At 36.1% G+C, this 21,614-nt stretch overlaps 4 protein-coding genes and 1 long non-coding RNA gene across 5 annotated transcripts; 3 read left to right on the forward strand and 2 right to left on the reverse strand.

Moving 5' to 3' along the window:
- The first annotated feature begins 3,097 nt into the window (after window positions 1–3,097).
- Window positions 3,098–4,353, forward strand: LOC120779609. Its single transcript, XR_005705682.1, has 2 exons — window positions 3,098–3,902; window positions 3,961–4,353. It is a non-coding gene; the product is annotated as an uncharacterized LOC120779609 (long non-coding RNA).
- Window positions 4,354–5,359: 1,006 nt separating this feature from the next.
- Window positions 5,360–6,336, forward strand: LOC120779798. The gene is made up of 2 exons (XM_040112173.1): window positions 5,360–5,875; window positions 5,992–6,336. Exons 1-2 carry the CDS (start codon window positions 5,462–5,464, stop codon window positions 6,334–6,336), a joined length of 759 nt encoding a protein of 252 aa, XP_039968107.1. The 5' UTR covers window positions 5,360–5,461.
- Window positions 6,337–8,971: 2,635 nt separating this feature from the next.
- On the forward strand, window positions 8,972–9,358 carry LOC120779799. Its single transcript, XM_040112174.1, has one exon. The coding sequence runs from the start codon at window positions 8,972–8,974 to the stop codon at window positions 9,356–9,358; it is 387 nt and encodes a 128-aa protein (XP_039968108.1).
- Window positions 9,359–9,729: 371 nt separating this feature from the next.
- On the reverse strand, window positions 9,730–10,365 carry LOC120779920. The gene is made up of 2 exons (XM_040112261.1): window positions 10,340–10,365; window positions 9,730–10,242 (listed from the first exon to the last, which is right to left on the reverse strand). The coding sequence occupies exons 1-2, from the start codon at window positions 10,351–10,353 to the stop codon at window positions 9,822–9,824; spliced, it is 435 nt and encodes a 144-aa protein (XP_039968195.1). The 5' UTR covers window positions 10,354–10,365; the 3' UTR covers window positions 9,730–9,821.
- A 58-nt stretch (window positions 10,366–10,423) lies between these two features.
- On the reverse strand, window positions 10,424–19,056 carry LOC120779800 (zinc finger BED domain-containing protein 4-like). The gene is made up of 3 exons (XM_040112175.1): window positions 18,954–19,056; window positions 18,041–18,893; window positions 10,424–10,511 (listed from the first exon to the last, which is right to left on the reverse strand). The coding sequence occupies exons 1-3, from the start codon at window positions 19,054–19,056 to the stop codon at window positions 10,424–10,426; spliced, it is 1,044 nt and encodes a 347-aa protein (XP_039968109.1).
- Window positions 19,057–21,614: the final 2,558 nt, after the last annotated feature.

Consider the following 21,614-nt stretch of genomic DNA (forward strand, 5'->3'; position numbering starts at 1 on the left):
CCAGAAATAAAATGGCGTAGTGTAGAGGCTTGGGTTTTATTTGTAATTTTATTTAGCTAGGAGGCCTCTTAGACAACGACTACATGAGCTCTCGAATCTCAACAACAACTTGTGAACATTAACTAATATGAATTAAAAGATTGCTCAAACTCCTATTTTATTGAATATAGAAAAAATGAAAATCATGTCAATCGGTCGCTCCGTTTAATAACGGGGCATCTCGACAGGATATAATTTATAGAATACTTACTGTGAAACGTATTGCTATTGCCATTGCCAAATCTGTATGTGGGCATTTGGTATCATAATATAATCATTTGCGCAAAGGTGTAGGGTAGATAGGTTCGAGCTGATGTAGCGAATGCTTTGAGCTCTTGAATAATTTATTTTATCACTTGCGAAATGGCGTCGGGTAGGTAGCTAATGTAACGCACGTTTTGAGCTTTTGAACTCCTTAAATCTTTTATGTGGAAAATAAAAAAAGGATCTTTATCCTTTCTTACAAATGTATTTCTGGAAAAAAAAAGATAATACGAAAAGGGGAAAGATCCTTTTTTTACAAATGTATTTCTAGGAAAAATAAGAATTCATATTTTTGGACTACTATATAATAATTGTGCTTAAGCATTCTTATATAAACAATGTAATATTTATTTTATATTCATTTGTGGTTCTGCGCGCAATAGATGAGCATTACTTACGCCTCCTTTACACTACTCGCGAAGTTAAACGTATTTCTAAAAGCAAACCAATGCCGGAAGTAAAAAAGAAGAGACGGCAATACTGTGCGGAATACATTAAAATCGGGTTCATTGAAAATCCCACAAACCCATCCTCGCCTTTGTGTCTTCTATGTCTAAAAACATTTTCGAATGAAGCAATGAAGCCTTCAAGACTGCAAGATCATTTGAATAAAATGCATCCAGATAAGAGAGACAATAATGTAGCATATTTTCAAGACCTAGGGAAGAAGCATAATACTCAGCCAAGTGTAGCAAAATTATTTTCGGCGGTTGCTAAGCAAGATGACGACGGACTTCAAGCTTCGTACAATATCTCTTTGTTAATTGCTCAAAAAGGCAAACCACATAACATCGGAGAAGAGTTAATATTGCCAGCAAAAAATGAAGTAATAACTACCGTGCTTCATAAACCGGCCGCAGATATTATCCGAAAAATTCGTTTGAGTAATAATTCTGTGCAAAGACGAATTGATGAAATGGCTGAAAACATTGAAGAATCATTGTGCGATCACCTGAGGACAAGCCAATTCTCAATTCAGCTCGATGAGTCCACTTTACCAACTAATGAAGCATTGTTGTTGTCTTACGTGAGGTTTATTAAAGATGAGAAAATATGTGAAGAACTATTATTTGATAGAAATTTAGAGAGAGATACAAAAGTCGAAACCATATTCAATATATTGGAAAAGTTTTGCGATGAGAAAGAGATTCCTTTGGAAAATATTATTTCAATTGCTACGGATGGCGCTCCGGCTATGATAGGGTGCCACAAAGGCTCAATAGCGCACTTGAAAAATAAAATTCCAGATGTTCTTGGTGTACATTGCGTTATTCATAGACAACATTTAGTTGCTAGAAACTTAAGTGAAAAACTATTTCAATCACTGCAATATGTCATCAAAGCAGTCAATAAAATCCGCAACAGCTCTTTGAATGATAGATTATTTCATCAGCTTTGTGTTACTAATGACTAGGATTTCAATCGGTTGTTGTTTCATACTGAAGTTCGTTGGCTATCAAGAGGCAATTGTCTGACTCGATTCTACAACCTGTTTGACTCTGTTATAGAATTCTTGGAAACTAAAGATACAGAATTTCAAGGCAAGCTCATAACATCAAAGAATGCTATAGCTTACATGACAGACCTGTATAAATTGTTCAACGGCATGAATCTCCAACTGCAAGGCGATAAACTAAATTTAATTAAAACAAAAAACGTCGTTGCTGCTTTCGCAGCCAAACTGCTTCTACACAAAAAGAATCTGGGCAGACGTGAGTTTCACAATTTTCCGAATATATCAGTATCATGCAGTAACGACGAATTGTTTGCCTAGTGCCAACATTTGGAAAACCTCCACATTGACTTCACCGAACGATACCAGGACATTTTGAACTTGGAAATACAAGACTGGGTGTTGGATCCGTTTTCAAATGTCAACACAGCAATGTCACCTCAGCTGGAAGAAGAACTTATAGAATTGACAACAAACGAGGAAATAAAAATCAAGTTCAAAAATGGTTACCAAGAATTTTGGCTACAAAAACCGATCTCGCAATTGTACCCTGGATTGTGGTCAATCGTTTAATGATTCTTGATAGCATTCCCATCGTCATATTTGTGTGAACGTGGATTTAGTGCAGTGACAACACTGCTTACTAAAAATAGAAATCGTTTGCTTGTTACCGAACGCGGCGACTTGCGAGTGTTCTTGAGTAAATTGGAACCTGATATTAACAAAATTATTCAACAGCATCAGATTCATACTTCACATTAGTTTTTATATATGGATCGATTATTTTAGTTTTATTTTTAATAAAGGATTCTCTGTTTTAATACTATAAAGTTGTGTTTCAATAATCATTCTTATTGGCAGGTGGAGCCCGTAAGAGTTAACTTGAAACCTAAGCGCCGTTGTATGTTACCTATTGCGCTCAGGTTTCAAGTTGCGGGTTATAGTAAAAGTTTCGTTTAGAATCCTCCGTTAATATACATATATAGGTCACAATAATTAATTTGAAGTTATAGTGGTTTTTAAATATGGGGAAAAATGTAGGCGCTAAAGAAATATTTGTTCTCAAAGTGGGCGGTAGACAAAATAAGTTTGGGAACCACTCCTCTAACAGCTCTACCACGAACTTGCGTAAATATGTATGAAGATGTATGAGCGTACATATCGACGCAGATTTTTGCGAGCACGGAAAAATATTTTAGAACTGACAAATATTATAAATCGACAACAGCTATGTTGCCACTTTTCTCACTTCGTTCTGTGAAGAAACATCAGAAAGTTGTTCAATTCACGATTTTCAGTTTTCGCCATCGTCGCGAAAAGACTCTTGTAGGCAAAGGCATGCTCGGGGAGATGTAATAGTGTTTGATTTTATGAATGAAGCGAGTTTGCCTGTTGAAAGTGCGCTTGCGTTCAGCAAAATAATTGCAACATTTTGCGCGAATTGTGACCGAATGTAAAAGTTTAACCATGAATTTTTTAATAAATATAGCGATAGATAATTTTGAAAGCAGTGATAATAACTTGCTGCTCAAGTACGGAAAAAATAGAAAACAAAGTTTTTTAAGAAAGAGAAAGTGGTACCTCGCTGAAATTTCAAAAAAGAGGAGAGTGACGAAGATGTCAAAGGTTTGGAAAACAATTCCATTATACCATAATGATACATATTTCACGCATTTTCTCATGACTCGTGAAACATTTGCAGTAAGTATTGTTGTTTACTTTTTGGAAGTACCTGATAAATAAATTAATTTGTCTTAGGACATGAAAAATGCGTTAGAACCTTTTTGGTCAACATCACGCGAGGAATATTCCTTGGAACATTCCTTGCATATGACTCTTTGGAGGCTAAGCAATAGTAGAGTCACATATCGCGAGCTTGCAGATAGATTTATTGTTGGGCAAGGAACTGCCCACAAACTTTTCCTCAAAACAATCAAGACAATCTGCAAACTTAAAAACGAAATATGTTGGCCGTCAATTTCACAGCAGAAAAAAATAATGGAAAACTTTCAAACAAGCCGGGTAAATTCATTTCCTTTTGTTGTCAGATGCTTAGATGGAACGCATATCAAAATTATGTAACACTCCTCAAACGGATGCAATTAGTTATTATGACCGTAAAGGAAATTTTTCAGTTGTTATGCAGGTATGTACTTGGCCAATAGATCTGTTTTAAGATTTATGTTATATATTCAATTATTTAGGCCATATGCGACAGTAAGTTCTGTTTTTAGATGTGTTCATCGGATACCCAGGTAGCTGTCATGATGCCAATGTGTGGAAAAATAGTCCAATTTACAAAGGGATCACATCTGGAGAAATAAAGCTTGCGAAAGATGCAATTATTCTAGCCGATTCAGCATATCCTGTTTCAAGATACTTAACTGGTACTTAATAGAGATAACGGACACCTTTCCAGAGAGGAAAAACAATTCAACTATTATATGAGTTCAACCCGAGTATTTATTGAGCAAACATTTGGAATTTTCAGGGTTAAGTTCAAAATATTGAATCATATTGATATGCGAAATATAGAAGACATATCAACTGTGATATTATCTTGCGCAATTTTACATAATTTTATACTGCGAAGCAGTCCGGTTTATTCTGAAGTCAATCATACGAGTATGCCTGAAAATTTAGAAAATTCAGATGATCACGATATGATTGGACTAAGTACCTCAAAATATAAATGACACTAATGAAGGAATTATCAGACGAAATAACTTGAAAATGCTTTTTATTTCATAAAAGTATTATTTCAATAATGTATATACATGTGTGTACATATAAAATAAATGTGTACATATCAAATAAATGATTAATTTATTGAAATCTTGTTATATCAGTTCATTTAATTAAAATCACCTACCCTAGAATACTAAACCATTTTCTATTTCTTTTTATTAATTAATAAATATTTATTTTATTGAACATAGGAACTCATTCTTATACTAATAATAATAATATATATTATCTATATATATAAAAAGAAGTTACATTTCCTTGGTAATCTTATAACTCAAGAACCGCCAAATCGATGGACACAAAAATTTTAGAGTTCGTTCCTACTTATAAGGAGGTGGTTTGTGTAAAGTTTGTTTGGAATCGGTGCAGCCGTTCCTGAGTTTGACATTTTTTGTGAGTAAATACACTGTACCAAAATCAAGTATTTGCAATACGATTTATCAATTTTACATCGTGCTCTCATTGCGAACAGAATATTAATTTTCTGTCATTGGAATTCAGTTGACAGTTTTCTTATGTGCTTTGAGTTCTTTTATATCTTGCTCTCATTTTGAACAAACATACTTTTGGTGAGTGTTAACCATGTGTTTCTTTTTTAATTGTATTTTAATTGCTTCATTTTTATATATATAGTTCAATTGCCAAGCGTTACTTAATTTCACAATTTTAATTTGATCTAATTTTCCAGTGAGTGTTTTCTTTATTTGCACAATTGAGGTTATGTCCAGTGTGAGTGTATGTGAATTTATATTTCCACGCACACACATTGAAGTTTGAATTAAATGTATAATTTTTTCTAGAAATAATTTTCAATGTATTGCTTTTACATTTAATTAGTCATACACTGTACTGAAAGAATGTCACGTTCAAGACGTTGGCAGACGTTCACGTCAATCAAATGCTACAGCGTTAAATCGAAGATCACAAAGTGAAGAAGATCGTGTTCGACGAAATGAAATGGAAACACAACGACACAGACGGAGAACTCACTTGGATAATAGTGAAGCACCAAGAAACCGTCGTGGGCGTACGTCCGTTTATGATATACGTCAAATGGAACAAGCGGCTTTCAATTACGATTCCACCATTGATTACAGCATATATGCCTACATTGGCCAGATGAATATAGAATGTATACATTGCAAAGCATTTAAATTTAAAAACGAAACGCCTGGCATGTGTTGTGCTGGTGGGAAAGTCAAATTACCGGTGCTAGAACTTCCGCCAGAACCTTTGCATTCATTGGTTTTTGGTAATTCGCCAACGTCAAAGCATTTCCTCTTAAATATTCAAAAATACAATTCATGCTTTCAAATGACATCTTTTGGAGCTACAAATATTATAAAAGATGGATTTATGCCGACGTTTAAGGTGATTTCTTCGTGTGAATTAGCAATATCATTTTTAATTTATGTGCCGTCCCTGTGTTCGATGTTTTTAGAAATTAAGATCCGTTATCATCTATATATATTTTTCGACCGTTACAGATTCAAGGTCAAATATACCATAGAGCTGGGTCTTTGCTACCATTCCCAGATGGTGATCATAAATTTTTGCAAATATATTTCATTGATGGTGAGAATCGAGAATTAAATAAGCGCTATGCAATTTCGACGAATACGAGAAGATCAATCGTGAATGAATTGCAAACATTTTTTCATCAACACAATGAATTGGTGAAATTGTTTAAAGTGGCACTCGAACGGATGCCCTCCGATGGCCACAAAATCATAATAAAAGCCGATAAAACACCAATTGGGAAGCACACCAGACGATTCAATGCACCAACGATTGATGAAGTAGCCATTGTTGTGGTTGGCGAACAGTTTTAGTCACGAGACATTGTTTTGTATCGTAGAAATGAGAATTTACAACGTATTTCAGAACTCCATCGCTGTTATGATGCATTGCAATACCCCATTTTGTTTTGAAGAGGGGACGATGGCTATCACATCAACATACCAATGATAAATCCAACAACTGGTACATTATACATTTTATTTTGTTCAACACGTTCGCGTTCATTTGAATTTAGCGGGTGGCTGCCAAATAATCACTTAATTTTTCCATACAAAATTGAAGAGCGGGAATTCTCGCTTTTTTTCTACAGGTTAATTTTTTTAAATAGTCTGAACAAATTAGGGAATTCCCGCCATTACCACATGTATTTCCTATGCACTTTTGTCGGGATTTCCCGCCTTTCGTTTTATTGAAACTTCCCCTCAACAAACCATAAATGACTGGCACGTTAACTTTGAACGGGGATTCCCCAAATTAAATTTGTTTGAATTGCGGTTGGCCTGTCAGGGATGGTAGCTCACGACTTTACCAACACTAAAAATGTGCAGCGGTAAAAAAGCCCTATTCAAATAGCGCGGGAATTCCCGCAATTGTTTTATTGAAGGAAACATGAATGACGGGAATTCCGCAATTTACGCGAATGTGGTAAATATGATTTATAAATCATTTTCATTCGCTAATTAATTTTTGCAATACAGGTCAATAATCAACAAAAAAGTCAGTGCGATGAATTTTTAATCGTACCGATTTTCCAAAGCAATTGATTGCTGAAACAATTACAGGAGGTGATGGATATCCACAGTATCGTCGACGATCAACTGAAGACAACGGTAAATCAACTGTAATTAAAATTAAAAATCAAGATGTTGAAATCGATAACCGGTGGATAGTTCCGTACTCACCGATGCTGTCAAAAATGTTCAACGCTCACATCAATGTAGAATATTGCAGTTCTGTAAAATCAATCAAATATATTTGCAAGTATGTGAATAAGGGCAGCGATATGGCTGTTTTTGGAGTGGCTCCTGAGAATAATCATGACGAAATTTTGCAGTACCAAATGGGGCGCTATATTAGTACGAATGAAGCTGTATGGCGTATTTTATCGTTTTCAATTCATGACAGACATCCGGTTGTTGTACATTTGGCAGTTCATTTGAAAACTGCCAACGTGTTTACTACACTGCGGCAAATGCCGAGCAAAGAGTAGTAGAGCCACCAGTAACTACACTGACAGCTCATTTCCAGTTATGTGAAACTGATGAATTTTCCAGGACTTTGCATCAACAATAAAATTTCAACGTCGCAAACAAGGCACACCTGTTGATGGTTATCCAGGTATTTTTCGAACAGATGCTTTGGGACGCATTTATACAGTTAGTCCAGCTAATGTTGAATGTTTTTACTTGCGACTTTTGTTGGTGAATGTACATGGACCTCAATCATTCCAACATTTACGATTTACTGTTAATGGTCAATTGTGCGCAACATACCGTGAAGCATGTCAACACTTGCATTTGCTGTAAGATGATACGCATTGGGATGCTACGCTTCGTGATGCATCAATTGTTTCTCCACCAATTCAAATTCGTATGTTATTTGCGATCATAATATCAACATGTTTTCCATCAAATCCACTGGAATTGTGGAATAAATACAAAGAGTTCATGGCTGAAGACATTTTGATTCGACTTCGACATCGTTCCAATGATCCTGCATTGCTGCTGACATTGGAAATGTATAATGAAGCCTTGATAATGATCGAAGATTTGTGCTTTACGATTGCAAATAAGGCATTAGGGCAATTAGGGCAATCCACCAAATCGTTTGATGCATGATTTATTTGAACGAGAATTGCAACGCGAACTGCAATTCGATCGTAATGAATTGCGTGCGTTCGTACAAACGTATACTCCACAATTAAATGATCAACAAAAGTATGTATATGACACAGTGATGCAAGCTGACAATGACAACACTGGTGGATTGTATTTTTTGGATGCACCTGGCGGCTCTGGAAAAGCATTTTTGATTTCATTAATACTGGCAACGATTCGGTCGGAACAAAAAATCGCATTGACACTTGCTTCTTCCGGAATTGCAGCTACATTACTTGATGGCGGCCGCACAGCACATTCCGCCTTGAAATTGCCATTGAACATGCAAGCAATTGAAACACCAGCATGCAATATTTCAAGGAGTTCTGGAATGGCTAAAGTCTTGCAACAAACATCCATTATTTTATGGGACGAATGTCCAATGGCCCATAAAAATCTTTGGAAGCCTTAAATTGAACATTACAAGATTTGAGACGGAGTTTACAGCTGTTTGGCGGTGCATTAATATTGTTATCTGGTGATTTTCGTCAAACGTTGCCTGTTATTCCGAGATCAACACAAGCTGATGAAATTAATGCATGTTTGAAAAGTTCATTTTTGTGGGCACACGTACAAATGCTGTCGTTGACGACCAATATGCGTGTGCGTCTTCAAAATGATTCTTCAGCACGTGAGTTTTCAAAGCAATTGCTGAAGATTGGCGATGAAAAAATGGCAAGTGATCAAAATGGGTTTATCACGTTACCGAATAATTTTTCAATAATTGTATCATCAAAAGAAGAACTCATTGATCGCGTTTTTCCAAATATTGCTCAAAATTATTATAACCATGATTGGTTACGAGAACGTGCAATCCATTGATACTGCTATGCATGATGAAGACGCAGTCAATTATCCGGTTGAATTTTTAAATTCTTTGGAACCACCAGGCATGCCACCGCATACGTATAAATCCATTGATACTGCTATGCATGATGAAGACGCAGTCAATTATCCGGTTGAATTTTTAAATTCTTTGGAACCACCAGGCATGCCACCGCATAATTTGAATTTGAAAGTTGGTTCATCGATTATACTTCTTCGAAATCTTAATGCACCGAAACTTTGTAATGGGACGAGACTTTCAGTGAAGAAATTGATGCCAAATTTAATTCAAGCAACAATTCTCACTGGCAAAGCAAAAGGTGAAATTGTTCTAATACGCGCATCCCATTAATACCAACGGACATGCCATTCGAATTTAAACGTCTTCAATTTCCTGTTCGGCTATCTTTTGCTATGACCGTCAACAAAGCCCAAGGGCAAACGCTTCAGGTGTGTGGAGTTAATTTAGAGGAAGCTTGCTTTTCTCACGGTCAACTGTACGTTGCATGTTCGAGAGTTGGAGCCACGAAAAATTTGTTTATTTATGCACCACAAAATAAAACAAAAAAAAATTGTGTATACAATTGTATTAAATTGAACATTGCTTTTCTTTTTCATTATTGAAATCAAATCTTTTAAGCAATCAATTTTTTGCGTAGAGAAACGCGCCGGGTAACGCTAGTATTAATATAAATATAAAGTTTACTATAAACGGAACACTTTTTATTTTTGGCACAAGCCCTCCAAAACTTACCGCAAATCCAAAATTGCTTTAATCCTTTCCTTGTCAACCAGCAATTTTTCTTTTTCGATCTTCATAGTTTCTTCGTGCCGAATCTGCTCTTTCCGCGCTTCTTCTTTAAAAAAATCCAATGTTTCATAAGTAATAGTTTTTGGTCGTTTTTTTCGGCAGACACCTTCTTCCTCGCTTTCTTCCACGCATCTTTCCTCCTCAGTCCAAAAACTTTGTCAAAATCTTTGAAATATTCCCACGTCGTGACACCTCGACCTGTCGCGTCGTTACGTTTTTTAATCCTCTTATACGTCGCAAACAAATTTAAAAATTTCCTTTGCATAAACTCTTTTGTTTGCGACACTTCCAGATTTATAAAACGCATATTTTCGAGGACCTTACCCCATAGGACGGACTTTTTCCTTTTCCCGCCAGCAAACTCGGGCTCTAAGTCAAGTCGGGACCTTACAAGCAATTGTGTAACCGGTGATTTTAGTTTTTCACTGAAAATATAAATCACGATAATGTATTTTCCCATATTCAAGTGAATATAATAAATAATATATATTATTAAATTTAATAAATACCACTTTTACTTACCTCTCTTTATCCATTATTGGCGCGCATCAAGTGTCAAATATTTACTCGCTCGAACGTCTGACATTTGCACGAGTTGCCACATTTTTACAACGAATATGATGTTTGCGCAATATTGCGCAGTATTGCCAAGCTCGAATAAGCCCAATATTTGTAATTGTTTCGGGTGACATATCTGCATGTGAACGCATATAAGTATGTATGTTGTGTATGCATTATTTGTGTGGGAATGTCATACGCACATATTTACATCTGTACGCATATAAGTATGTATGATGCTATTTCAAACTCTTGTTGTTTTTGTAAAGCAATGTTTGTAGTTTTTGTGGGTGACATATTTACATGTGTATGCATATCAATACAAGTATGTAGGTTTGTGTATGCGTTATTTGTGTACCAATGTCATACGCACATATTTATGTATGTACATATGAGCAGCGCACATGTTATTATTGATAAGTGATATGATTTGAATTCGCGAAAGCGAACATAAACATATATGGTCATGACACGTGTAAATATAAGTTTTGAATGATAAAATATACGATTAATGTTCCTTTATCACTATTGTAACATATTTCATTTTTTAAATAATATTATGATAGTCTTTATTTTCACATTAACTACGAATATTGCTTTGAAAAAGTAATTTAATTCAAATGTATTCAATTGCACATGTATTTATAAATATGCACGAAAAGAATTCATATGAATACACATGTTTGCGTATAAACGTATAAAAATATAAGCTAACTCGGTCGAGATGGAGGTGTTTCACCACTGCCAACTCAGCAGGAGAAATTTTAACATTTTGCTTGAACAGAGCTGAGCGTGGAATAAAAATTATGCTCAAAACTATATATTGCTGTTACAGACGTATGTTCGCTCTTTTGCTTATACATATTTTTATACGTTTATATGCAAACATGTGTATTCGTATGAATTCTTTTTGTGCATATTAATGAATACATGTGCAATTGAATACATTTGAATTAGATTACTTTTTCAAAGCAATATTCTTAGTTAATGTGGAAATAAAGCCTATTTTTTAAATAATTTTTTGTATTTGATATATTCATACTGTATGTGTACACTTCATTACATATATATGTATATATATAACAAACTATCATAATATATTAAAAAAATTATATATATTATAATAGTGATAAATGTAAATAAATCGTATATTTTATCATTCAAAATTTATATTCTCATGTATCATGACTATATGTGTTTATGTTCGCTTTCGCGAATTCAAATCATATTATCACTTATCAATAATAACATGTGCGCGCTGCTCATATGTACATACATAAATATGTGCGTATGACATTGGCACAAATAACGCATACACAAACCTACATACTTGTATACATATGCGTACACATAACATTCCCTACAAGGGTTGTGCGCTGGGTTTGGGACCCGCCACGTAAAAAAACACCCCCAGTGAAGAGCTATAACCAGCCTCGGATGAGAGACCCCCCTTTTGATGACGACCATGGCAAACGAAGTAAGGACTACGAATTGAGTTCATGCACCTGGAATGTCCGTCCCTTAATTGGGAAGGTGCCGCTGCCCAGCTGGTTGATGTCCTCGTAAAAACAAAGGCTGACATCACCGCCGTCCAAGAAATGCGATGGACGGGACAAGGACAGAGACGAGTAGGTCCTTGTGACATTTACTACAGTGGCCATATAAAGGAGCGCAAGTTTGGTGTTGGATTCGTGGTGGGAGAGAGACTCCGTCGCCGAGTACTATCATTCACTCCGGTGAATGAACGTCTAGCCACAATCCGCATCAAAGCGAGGTTCTTCAACATATCGCTGATTTGCGCCCACGCCCCGACGGAAGAGAAGGACGATGTGACCAAAGATGCCTTCTATGAGCGCTTGGAGCGCGCTTATGAGAGCTGCCCCCGCCACGATGTCAAAATCGTGCTTGGCGACTTTAACGCCAGGGTGGGCAAAGAAGGTATCTTTGGCACTACGGTCGGTAAATTCAGCCTCCACGACGAAACATCCCCAAATGGGTTGAGGCTGATTGACTTCGCCGGGGCCCGAAATATGGTTATCTGTAGTACTAGATTCCAGCATAAGAAGATTCATCAAGCTACCTGGCTGTCTCCGGATCGAAAAACTACCAACCAGATCGATCATGTTGTGATAGACGGAAGACACGTCTCCAGTGTTTTAGATGTGCGTGCGCTCCGAGGTCCTAACAGCGACTCGGACCACTATCTTGTTGCAGCGCTAGTGATGAAATTTGGGGTTCTTTTGTTGTTTTCATCAATTTTTGATATAATTTTCCTCTCAAATTTATGTATTGTCTGTTATAATTTAAATATTTCAAACTTATTTTTATGAATGACATTTGTAAAACATATGTTGCCCATAACGTTGCCATATATCATAATAAAATTTTATAGAAATTGAGCATTGACTGTGAAACGCAAACGACCACTCAGTTTGCAACAATACTTAGCTAAGATTTTATTTAGGCACAACTTAAGTATGGACTGTGAAACCGGGCATAAGACTCAATATGCTTCCTAAGAAGCAAGTTGATGCTAGCGAATGCGGTAGCTGCTCTGTACCAGTACGAAAAAATACAAAAGGTCTAAGATGTGCATTACGTCAGAAATGGTACCACGTTGAGTGTCTAAAACTGAGTAATGAAGAATTTAAAGCCATTGCTACTAATATCAAAAAACATGATGCACAGTGGAGATGCACCGTATGCAGTGACTTTGAGGTTAGTGTGAGAGACATCGATATCGCATCTGACGGAGAGTCAGATGTTAGCGGAGATGACAGTATTGATTAATTCGAAACAGTTGTCAAGAAGCAATTCGAAGAATTTTCCCAAATATTCAATAACAAATTTAAAATTATAACAAACCATCGATGAAAGTATAGCTGGACTCAAGAAAGAAGTACACAAGCTTTCCAAGCAGAGCGTTGCCACTGAAAAAAAAAATACTCTAACTTGAGTGACGGGATCTCCTCCCGTACGAAACAAGCTCAACTCCTTCGAGAATGTATCATCTCCGGAAGACATCATAAAGGAGATGAACGATCGAAAAGGAGAGAGAGTAATGCCATTGCCCATGGTATCCGCTGATCCTACTAATGCTGCTGGTAATAATAAACTGTAAGCCGACCAAAATTTAAGCTCACGGCAGTCTTACCCCTTTGAAATCTCTGCCAAGATATCTTCAATTCAAGATTCGAAGAGGCTAGATCGTCCAACGTCAACCGGCCGTACACGTCCCCTGCTAATCGAGACTCGTTGGCACGACCGATGCTAGGGGGATTTTCAATCTTAACCAACGTGATGGAATGACATTTACTTTCCAAATCTGATCAGATTCCAGCACAGCAGTCTCATATCTGTGGGTTACGATCCAAACTCGAAACTCTTGGCAAAAACGGTGACATACAAGCAAAACCATCAAAATACGCTTCGAGGAGTACCATAGCAGATAAGAACAAGAGGTACTTTCGTTCGACCAGTGAGAAAAAGAAACCTCGAAGACTCTTCAGGTTTATTACCAAAACACCAGCAAAGGCCTTTGGACGAAGCTATCTAAATTTATGACAGTATCAGCGGCTAGTGGTTTATGATCTACTCTGTATCACTAGGTCATGGTTAAACTCGTCAATCAATGATGGCGAGGTAACTGATAGCACTTATACTATTTTTAGAAGAGATAGACATCCTAATGCACTGGCCTAGAGCGTTTTGGTGGCGTCTTCATCGCCGTCAAACGTCATATCCATATTAATTTAATTGCCATAGGTGAAACAGATTTGGAATTGGTCTTCGTAAAAAATCAATAGTACAAAGATATTATTGATGGATGTGTATACATGCCGCCTCTTACAACACTAGAAACTTATCGTAAACTACTTACAACTCTAAACTACAGCAATGTGAAATTCAATAACGCAAAGCTAATAATCGTAGGTGACTTCAACTTGCCAAGCAGCGTCCCCCGAGCCAATTGCGACAAATTTGTATATGATGGACTTGCTTTACTGGAATACATCCAAATAAACAACATCAACAACCTCCAGAATAATCTTCTGGACCTCTGTTTCAGCAATGTTGAGGCTTACGTGGATAAAACTTTACCTCTCGTTCATGAAGACAAATATCATCCCACCATCATCATAAATCTAAAATTTCAACTCAACTTAGAACATTTGAATCCAGCCACTTACTCATTCGAGAAAGCTGATTACGTCAGCCTCAACGCTTTCTTTCACCGAGTCAATTGGACGGTACACACACATACTAACGGCAATTGGCTCGTTGATGCTAACTCAAATGGATCGTCAACTAACGTACACAGCTTAGAGGTCCAATACAATGATGTGCCGAACCCGATGGGATTCCAAACGTTTTCTTAAAAAACTGCGCCATCGAGCTTTGTGAGCCCCTCACACATATTTTTAACTACTCTCTTCAAACAGGTAGTTTCCCTCGTACCTGGAAACTGTCATTTGTGAGTCCAACGCATAAAAGTGGCCCAAGATCACGAAATAACAAACTACATGCCGATCTGCATCCAATCTGCATTAGCCTAGCTCTTCGAAAAGTTGGTTCTTTCTCAACTATCTCTAACTTTCAAGAATATCATCACTACAAATCAACATGGATTTGTGGGCGGCAGATCAATCTCTCCCTGTATGTCAACTATATACTCAACGCACTGAATGAAGGACAAAAGGTACATTCAATCTACACTGACTTCAGTAAAGCTTTTGATCGTTTGACCATATGATACTCGTCTCAAAACTCAATAACTATGGCGTCAATGGCACCGCACTGGATTGGCTTAACTTATATTTAACTGAAAGGTTCCTACAAGTCAGGGTTGACGGATATCTGTCACCAGAGAATATGAGGTCAGATCCTGGAGCTCCTCAGGGATCGCATTTGGAGTCAACTACTCTATAATATTTTTATCAATGAAGGCATTTATAAACAATATACAGTCTGATGTCTGCTATATGCCGATGATTTGAAAGTATTCAGAGTTATTTCTAACGATTCAATGTCATGCAACTACAACAAGATATGGACTGCCTGTCAGCCTGGTGCCTTAAAAATAATCCGAATCTCAATGCTAAAAAGTGCGCTGTAGTATCTTTCTCACGCTCTCAAAATAACATTGTCACTAACTACAAACTCAACAACAGTATCTACAGGAACTAACCAAAATCAAAGGATCTAGGAATTATAATAGATAACAAACTCACATTTGCAAAGCATATTGACAAAATAACTGCGCAATCTTTTAAAATGCTAGGACTCATCATCCAACATACATGAAGGGAGTTTCAACAACCCAAATTCTCTGGTCAGTCCTATGCCACTCACTTGTACTGTCAATGCTAGAGTATGGCTGTGTAATATGAGATGCTCCATATACTGATACACTCATAAACAGGGTTGAGAGAATACAAAACAAATTCTACCAAGACATTGTTTGTTCCATCAATCGTGTAACAGAGATAAAGGAGATGTCCAACTCCTCTCTCTAACTGGAAGTGAGAGAGCAATTGCTAAACGTCAAAACCACCTAAACTTTGACAGTTTATCGAGTTCAGGAGGGTTTTTGACGTTTACAGCAATTGGAAAAGAAGGACGACCAGATTAAAAGCCCGCCAAATTATTATGCGAATGGAGACATTTTTTCATTTTTTTGTCTCCATTTGTAACGGCACCGATTAGTTCGAAGAATAGCGAAAGCAAAACAACACGTATGTTGAAAAGATGTGAGTATATTTTAACTTTTATTAAATAAATTTGCATTTATTTAATACTTTTTTGTTTTATTTTACAGATAAAATGCCGAAACCAACCAGCAGTTGGAGACAATGTATTGTTGGCTGCAACGAGGGAGGAAGAACATTTAGTTTTCCAAACAGTGGAACGGACCTCGAACGGTGAGTGAAAAACATTAAATAGTGCAAAAAGTGTTTTTTCTTCTTGCCAACAGGTGCTACTTCGGACTGAGTAGGCAATTGAAAAGTAAATTCCTCTCTCGACGAACAAAAACCAAACTCTACAAGTCGCTCATAATTCCCTTCCTGCTATATGGTGCAGAGGCTTGGACGATGTCAACAACTGATGAGTCGACGTTGAGAGTTTTCGAGAGAAAAGTTCTGCGAAAGATTTATGGTCCTTTGCGCATTGGCCACGGCGAATATCGCATTCAATGGAACGATGAGCTGTACGAGATATACGATGACATTGACATAGTTCATCGAATTAAAAGACAGCGGCTACGCTGGCTAGGTCATGTTGTCCGGATGGATGAAAACACTCCAGCTCTGAAAGTATTCGACGCAATACCCGCCGGGGGAAGCAGAGGAAGAAGAAGACCTCCACTCCGTTGGAAGGACCAAGTGGAGAAGGACCTGGCTTCGCTTGGAATATCCAATTGGCGCCACGTAGCGAAAAGAAGAAACGACTGGCGCGCTGTTGTTAACTCGGCTATATTCACGTAAGCGGTGTCGACGCCAATTAAGAAGAAGAAGAATTAAAATAATAACTTTAATATGAGCAAAGATATTTTGATTTATGCTTGTATAAGTTTATTAAATTTAAGACTTCGCGCATTCCCAACCCATTTTGCATACTTTTTCTGTAAATTAACAATATTAAACTAAATATTATTTTTTTGGAAAAATGTTATTTTGAAAATGTACTTTATTTTTATAATATAACAGAATCGACTTAATACTCGCTCGGCACGATTCCGATTACTTTGGCGGAGGGGTAAAAAAACCGAATTTCCGTGTAAATGGGGTATGTGCGGATAGGGGAGCTTCTCCAGAGAAGGAATATCCAAAAATGATATAAAAATAAATTATATTTTTTAAAACATTCATGATTAAAGTTAAAAAATTTTCTCTAATAACACATGGTATTTCACTATGTTTCACAAAATTTTTTCACGTTTTTCACTCTGTATATTTAAGTATACACTCTAAACATTGAAATAAGTTCACATTTCACTTTTATTTTGTTATAATTTACCTAAATTTATATAAAAGGTTAGATTGTTTACAATTATGAGAAAACCAAGCGTTGCCACATCCTCAACAGCAAATATGTAGGACTTTTAACGATTTTTCTTTATTTGTTTTTTCGCGTGATTCTTTTCTCTATATAAACTATAATAAAAAATACGTTCAAACATTTTTCAATTTATAATTGAGTTGTGGACACTTTTTCCATCTACATATATCTATAAAAGAAAGTTGTTGTTAGTTACACCATTTATAACTCAAGAACGGCTGAACCGATTTGGCTGAACCTCTCCACCAGGTAGCTTAGAACCAGGGTAAGGACATAGGATACATTAGGGGTGTCCATTGCGGAAATACATCGATTTTTTTTCCGATTCAATGCATCGAATATATACATCGATGGTGTTCGATGCATCGTTTAAGAAACATCGATGTTTTTTCAAAATCGAGTGTTTTTTTTTTAAATTTAAGAAAATGGAATTATAAATAATAGAATTATAATAATAAAAATAATGTCATTCTTTATTAATACCAATATTCCTTAGGGATAGTTTGCAAAAATAAAAGCTTGTTTAATCTCTTGCCTTTAAGCCTATTTCTCTGCTGAGTTACGATTTGGGCCGCTTTTGAAAACAGTCGCTCTGACGGGACTGACGTTCCCACCATGGTCAGATATTTATATGCGATTGGCTTCAATTGTGGGAGCTGTATCTCCAAGTCCTTCCAAATTTCCAATGGGTTTTCAGTGAGTCTACCCACTGGGCAACGTAGATATATGGCCAGCTCATCAGAAATAGTGTCATCGGCCTTTGACAATTTCCAACTTTTATGGACTAGCTTGTGGTGGTCCTCCCACAATGAATAGTTATCCTCATTTTTATCAGAAAGTTCCGATGACTCCGAATCTTTGGTCGTGTTGTGGGCTGCGGCTTTCATGAGATCTTTTATTTTTCCTACAGCAGCAGAGCATGCAAGCGGATCCGTAAAATGCATTTTCTTGAATCTGGGGTCCAATACCGTGGCTATAGCGAGGGGAGTTACGTTTTCGATGACACCCATTCTCTTCTGAATCTCCTTAAGAACCAGAGACTGTAGCTCTTTGGCAATCGAGTCGTCGAAGCTCAGAGGCTTAATTTTTAAAACGAGGCAATGAATAAGTGGTATTACTTTGCTGCTAGTGCAATACTTATCACCTGAGACCTCCTTCGTAGCAGCTTCTATTGGACGTAGTACCTGTAGAACTGAACTTAGATGTGCAAGTTCTGACGCATGCAGCATAGCTGGTGCATTTTTGTGTCTGATGATTATATTGTTAACAATCTCACGAAGTTCGATGAATCGCTCAATCATATAATATGTGCTATTCCATCTAGTAGGCACCTGTTGAATTAATTTAGTTTCGTCTGAGGTTGATTTACGGAGTTCGTTGCTTGCTATGTTGCTCTGTTTAAACCACGTCACAACATCTTTGACTTTGCTTATTAACTCGCGTAGTGGTTTGCATTGTTCTATTGAATTTTGTGCAACCAAGTTTAAAATATGAGCAAAACAAGGTATGTGCTTTTTACCAAAGGCTAGCTCTACAGCTTTCACCATATTTGGTGCATTGTCCGTCACCACAGCCGAAATTTGGTCTTGGCCACTCCATTCGTCGCAAGTGTTCAGCAGCATTTCAGCAATGTGTTGTGATGTATGGCGTTCATTTGATTGGCTTACTCCCAGAGTGATAGAAAACAACTCACTGCCAACACCGAAATGAGCTGTGACTCCAAGAAAGCTCCTCATGGACATCGATTCTGACCACATGTCAGTTGTCAAAGTCAGTCGGGTTGTATTTCGCATGATTGCAATGTTTTTCGGCAAAGTCTGCACTTTGCCAAGTTGTTCCTTCTTCTTTGTCATAAAACTTCCATACGCCGCTTTTTTTTGGAGCCACTAATGTTTGTTTTCTAAAACAACAATATTAAATCCATACAAAAAAACATCAACCTATTCATTACGATACTTACTTTTCCAATCAATTCGTATTAAGATAATAGTAAAATTTATATTTTATTCTTTTCCACCTTTTATTTTTGTTAAACGTTTACACAATGTTTCCAAGTAAAGCCCGGCAAAAAAGTTATCCGATATTTCTTGAAATACATCGATGCATCGAATACATCAGATGCCTTTGACATCGGATTTTTTAGATGCATCGGAAAGGAAACATCGATTTTTCCGACTGCGTCACGTATATCGGACATCCTAGGATACTTTTTTATCTCTTTATGTTAAGATATAATACAACTCATAAATACAAAATTATATTTCTAAATCATAAACATTTCTTCAAAATTCATGTTTGTAGGAATCATTTGAATATAATGCGTACAATTTTAAACAGAGTTTTCTCAAAAATAATACAATTGCTAAATATTTGGAATGGAGGAAAAGAACTGCAAGCGCAAACTACGTGAAATGAGAATATAACTGTAGCTCAGTATTCGGTCGTTAAGTAAGTATTATACCACGTGCATCCCAAAAGACTGATGTCGTAACCTTTCCAGCCGCCTTTTTCGCTTTTCCACGCCTGACAACCGGTTCATCATGTGCAGTCCACTTGAATGACTGGCGATTGGACTCCAGTGGGAAATGATGGAGCTATATTTCTATCACTGACGAAAAATTTGGGCTTTATTCCGATTAGAGAGCATTTAAACACTTTTCAGAATCAGTTATTTGTTGGATTATGAACTTGCGAGGCACCTACTTTGCTCATTTCGAACTGATTCCAGCTTAGCAAATATCTTTTCAACTGTGGATTTCCCTGACCCAAAATTCAACAGTATTTTTCCCCAAAAAGCAATGCTTTATTAACACACGAAATGCTTTATGATCCATTTTTATTTAAACTAACACAAGTTGCTTCACAAAAATGCTATATCTCATTAATGAATAGTTATAATCCAACTAATACGGGCATGTGCTGCAATTCGTTTTCGCATGAAATTGTCAGCGAAATCGTGCTGACATGTGCTGAATTTCACTGATCCGTTTTCGTTTTCGAACATCAAATCGCAACGATTTGGCATGTGCCAGAAATCGAAACCGCCATTTGTTTTCCATTTTGAAATCGTGAAGCTGCGGGCACGCGAATTTATTGAAAAATTGAAGGAAACATTAGAAATGTAAGTATTTTAAATTTGTATTTATTGATATATATTAATTATGCCTTTAAATTTAGGGGCGAAAGCATAAACGCATAAACTTTTTAGGTTTTAATGGAGCAGCATCCTGATTATAAAATGGTTAAATATTGGTTATTATACATATATTTCAGCGATTTACATTTATTTTTGATAATACGTTGTTTTGTGTTTTAGGCAATATACTTATAATATTACTAAACAATTTTACTTATTTGTTTATTAAACCAAATAAAGAACATATATCCATATGCATGGAAAGAGTGTTTATACTGTATACTTTACACTGAAATGCATGTATTATTATACAATATTACATATATATATTATTATATAATGTACCTAATACTGTATATATTGTTACTTGTTGTTTAATAAATTTAAAAGAAAACTCCATCCGTATGCATGGATAGAGGAATTTTACCGAAAAAGAGGAATTTCAGCCAGGTGTTCAACATATCAATCCACCGTGCTCCGGCACTGTAATTTTTGACACCTAAAGTCTTTGAACTACTAGTGTAAAATGTAATTTTAAAATAAAATTTCTTGGATTAAAAACTTTGCTAAAAAGAGTAAAATATTGATTTATTTTAAAGTTTATAGTTTATTTAATTAATTTGGAAGCAAAAATGTCGTAAGGGAGATGTGTTTAATGCAGAGGTGAAATAAACTTCTTGAAATGTTCAGAAAAATTCTAGAGACAACATATCCATTTGCACATATGCCGATACAGCATTTCATTTCAGTAATATATGAAATTTAATGAAACCACAGTATTAATACGGTGTGTTATAGTATAAAATAAAGTACATTTTCAACATAACATTTTTCCAAAGATTTAATATATAGTTTAATATTTTAATATATAGTTTATAATTTTATTCAAAGTATACATTTCCTCTAGAGGGCTACCGATCAGACGTGTAAGTTAAGAACGCTCCGTTATAATAGGTAAACATTAGTGAAAACAAGTATTAATTTATAATTATAATTAATAAGTAAACTTATAAATACAATTTATTTACTTCAGCCCTTGTTGCG

The sequence above is a fragment of the Bactrocera tryoni genome, unplaced genomic scaffold (genome assembly GCF_016617805.1).
Source record: "Bactrocera tryoni isolate S06 unplaced genomic scaffold, CSIRO_BtryS06_freeze2 scaffold_11, whole genome shotgun sequence".
NCBI lineage: Eukaryota > Metazoa > Arthropoda > Insecta > Diptera > Tephritidae > Bactrocera > Bactrocera tryoni.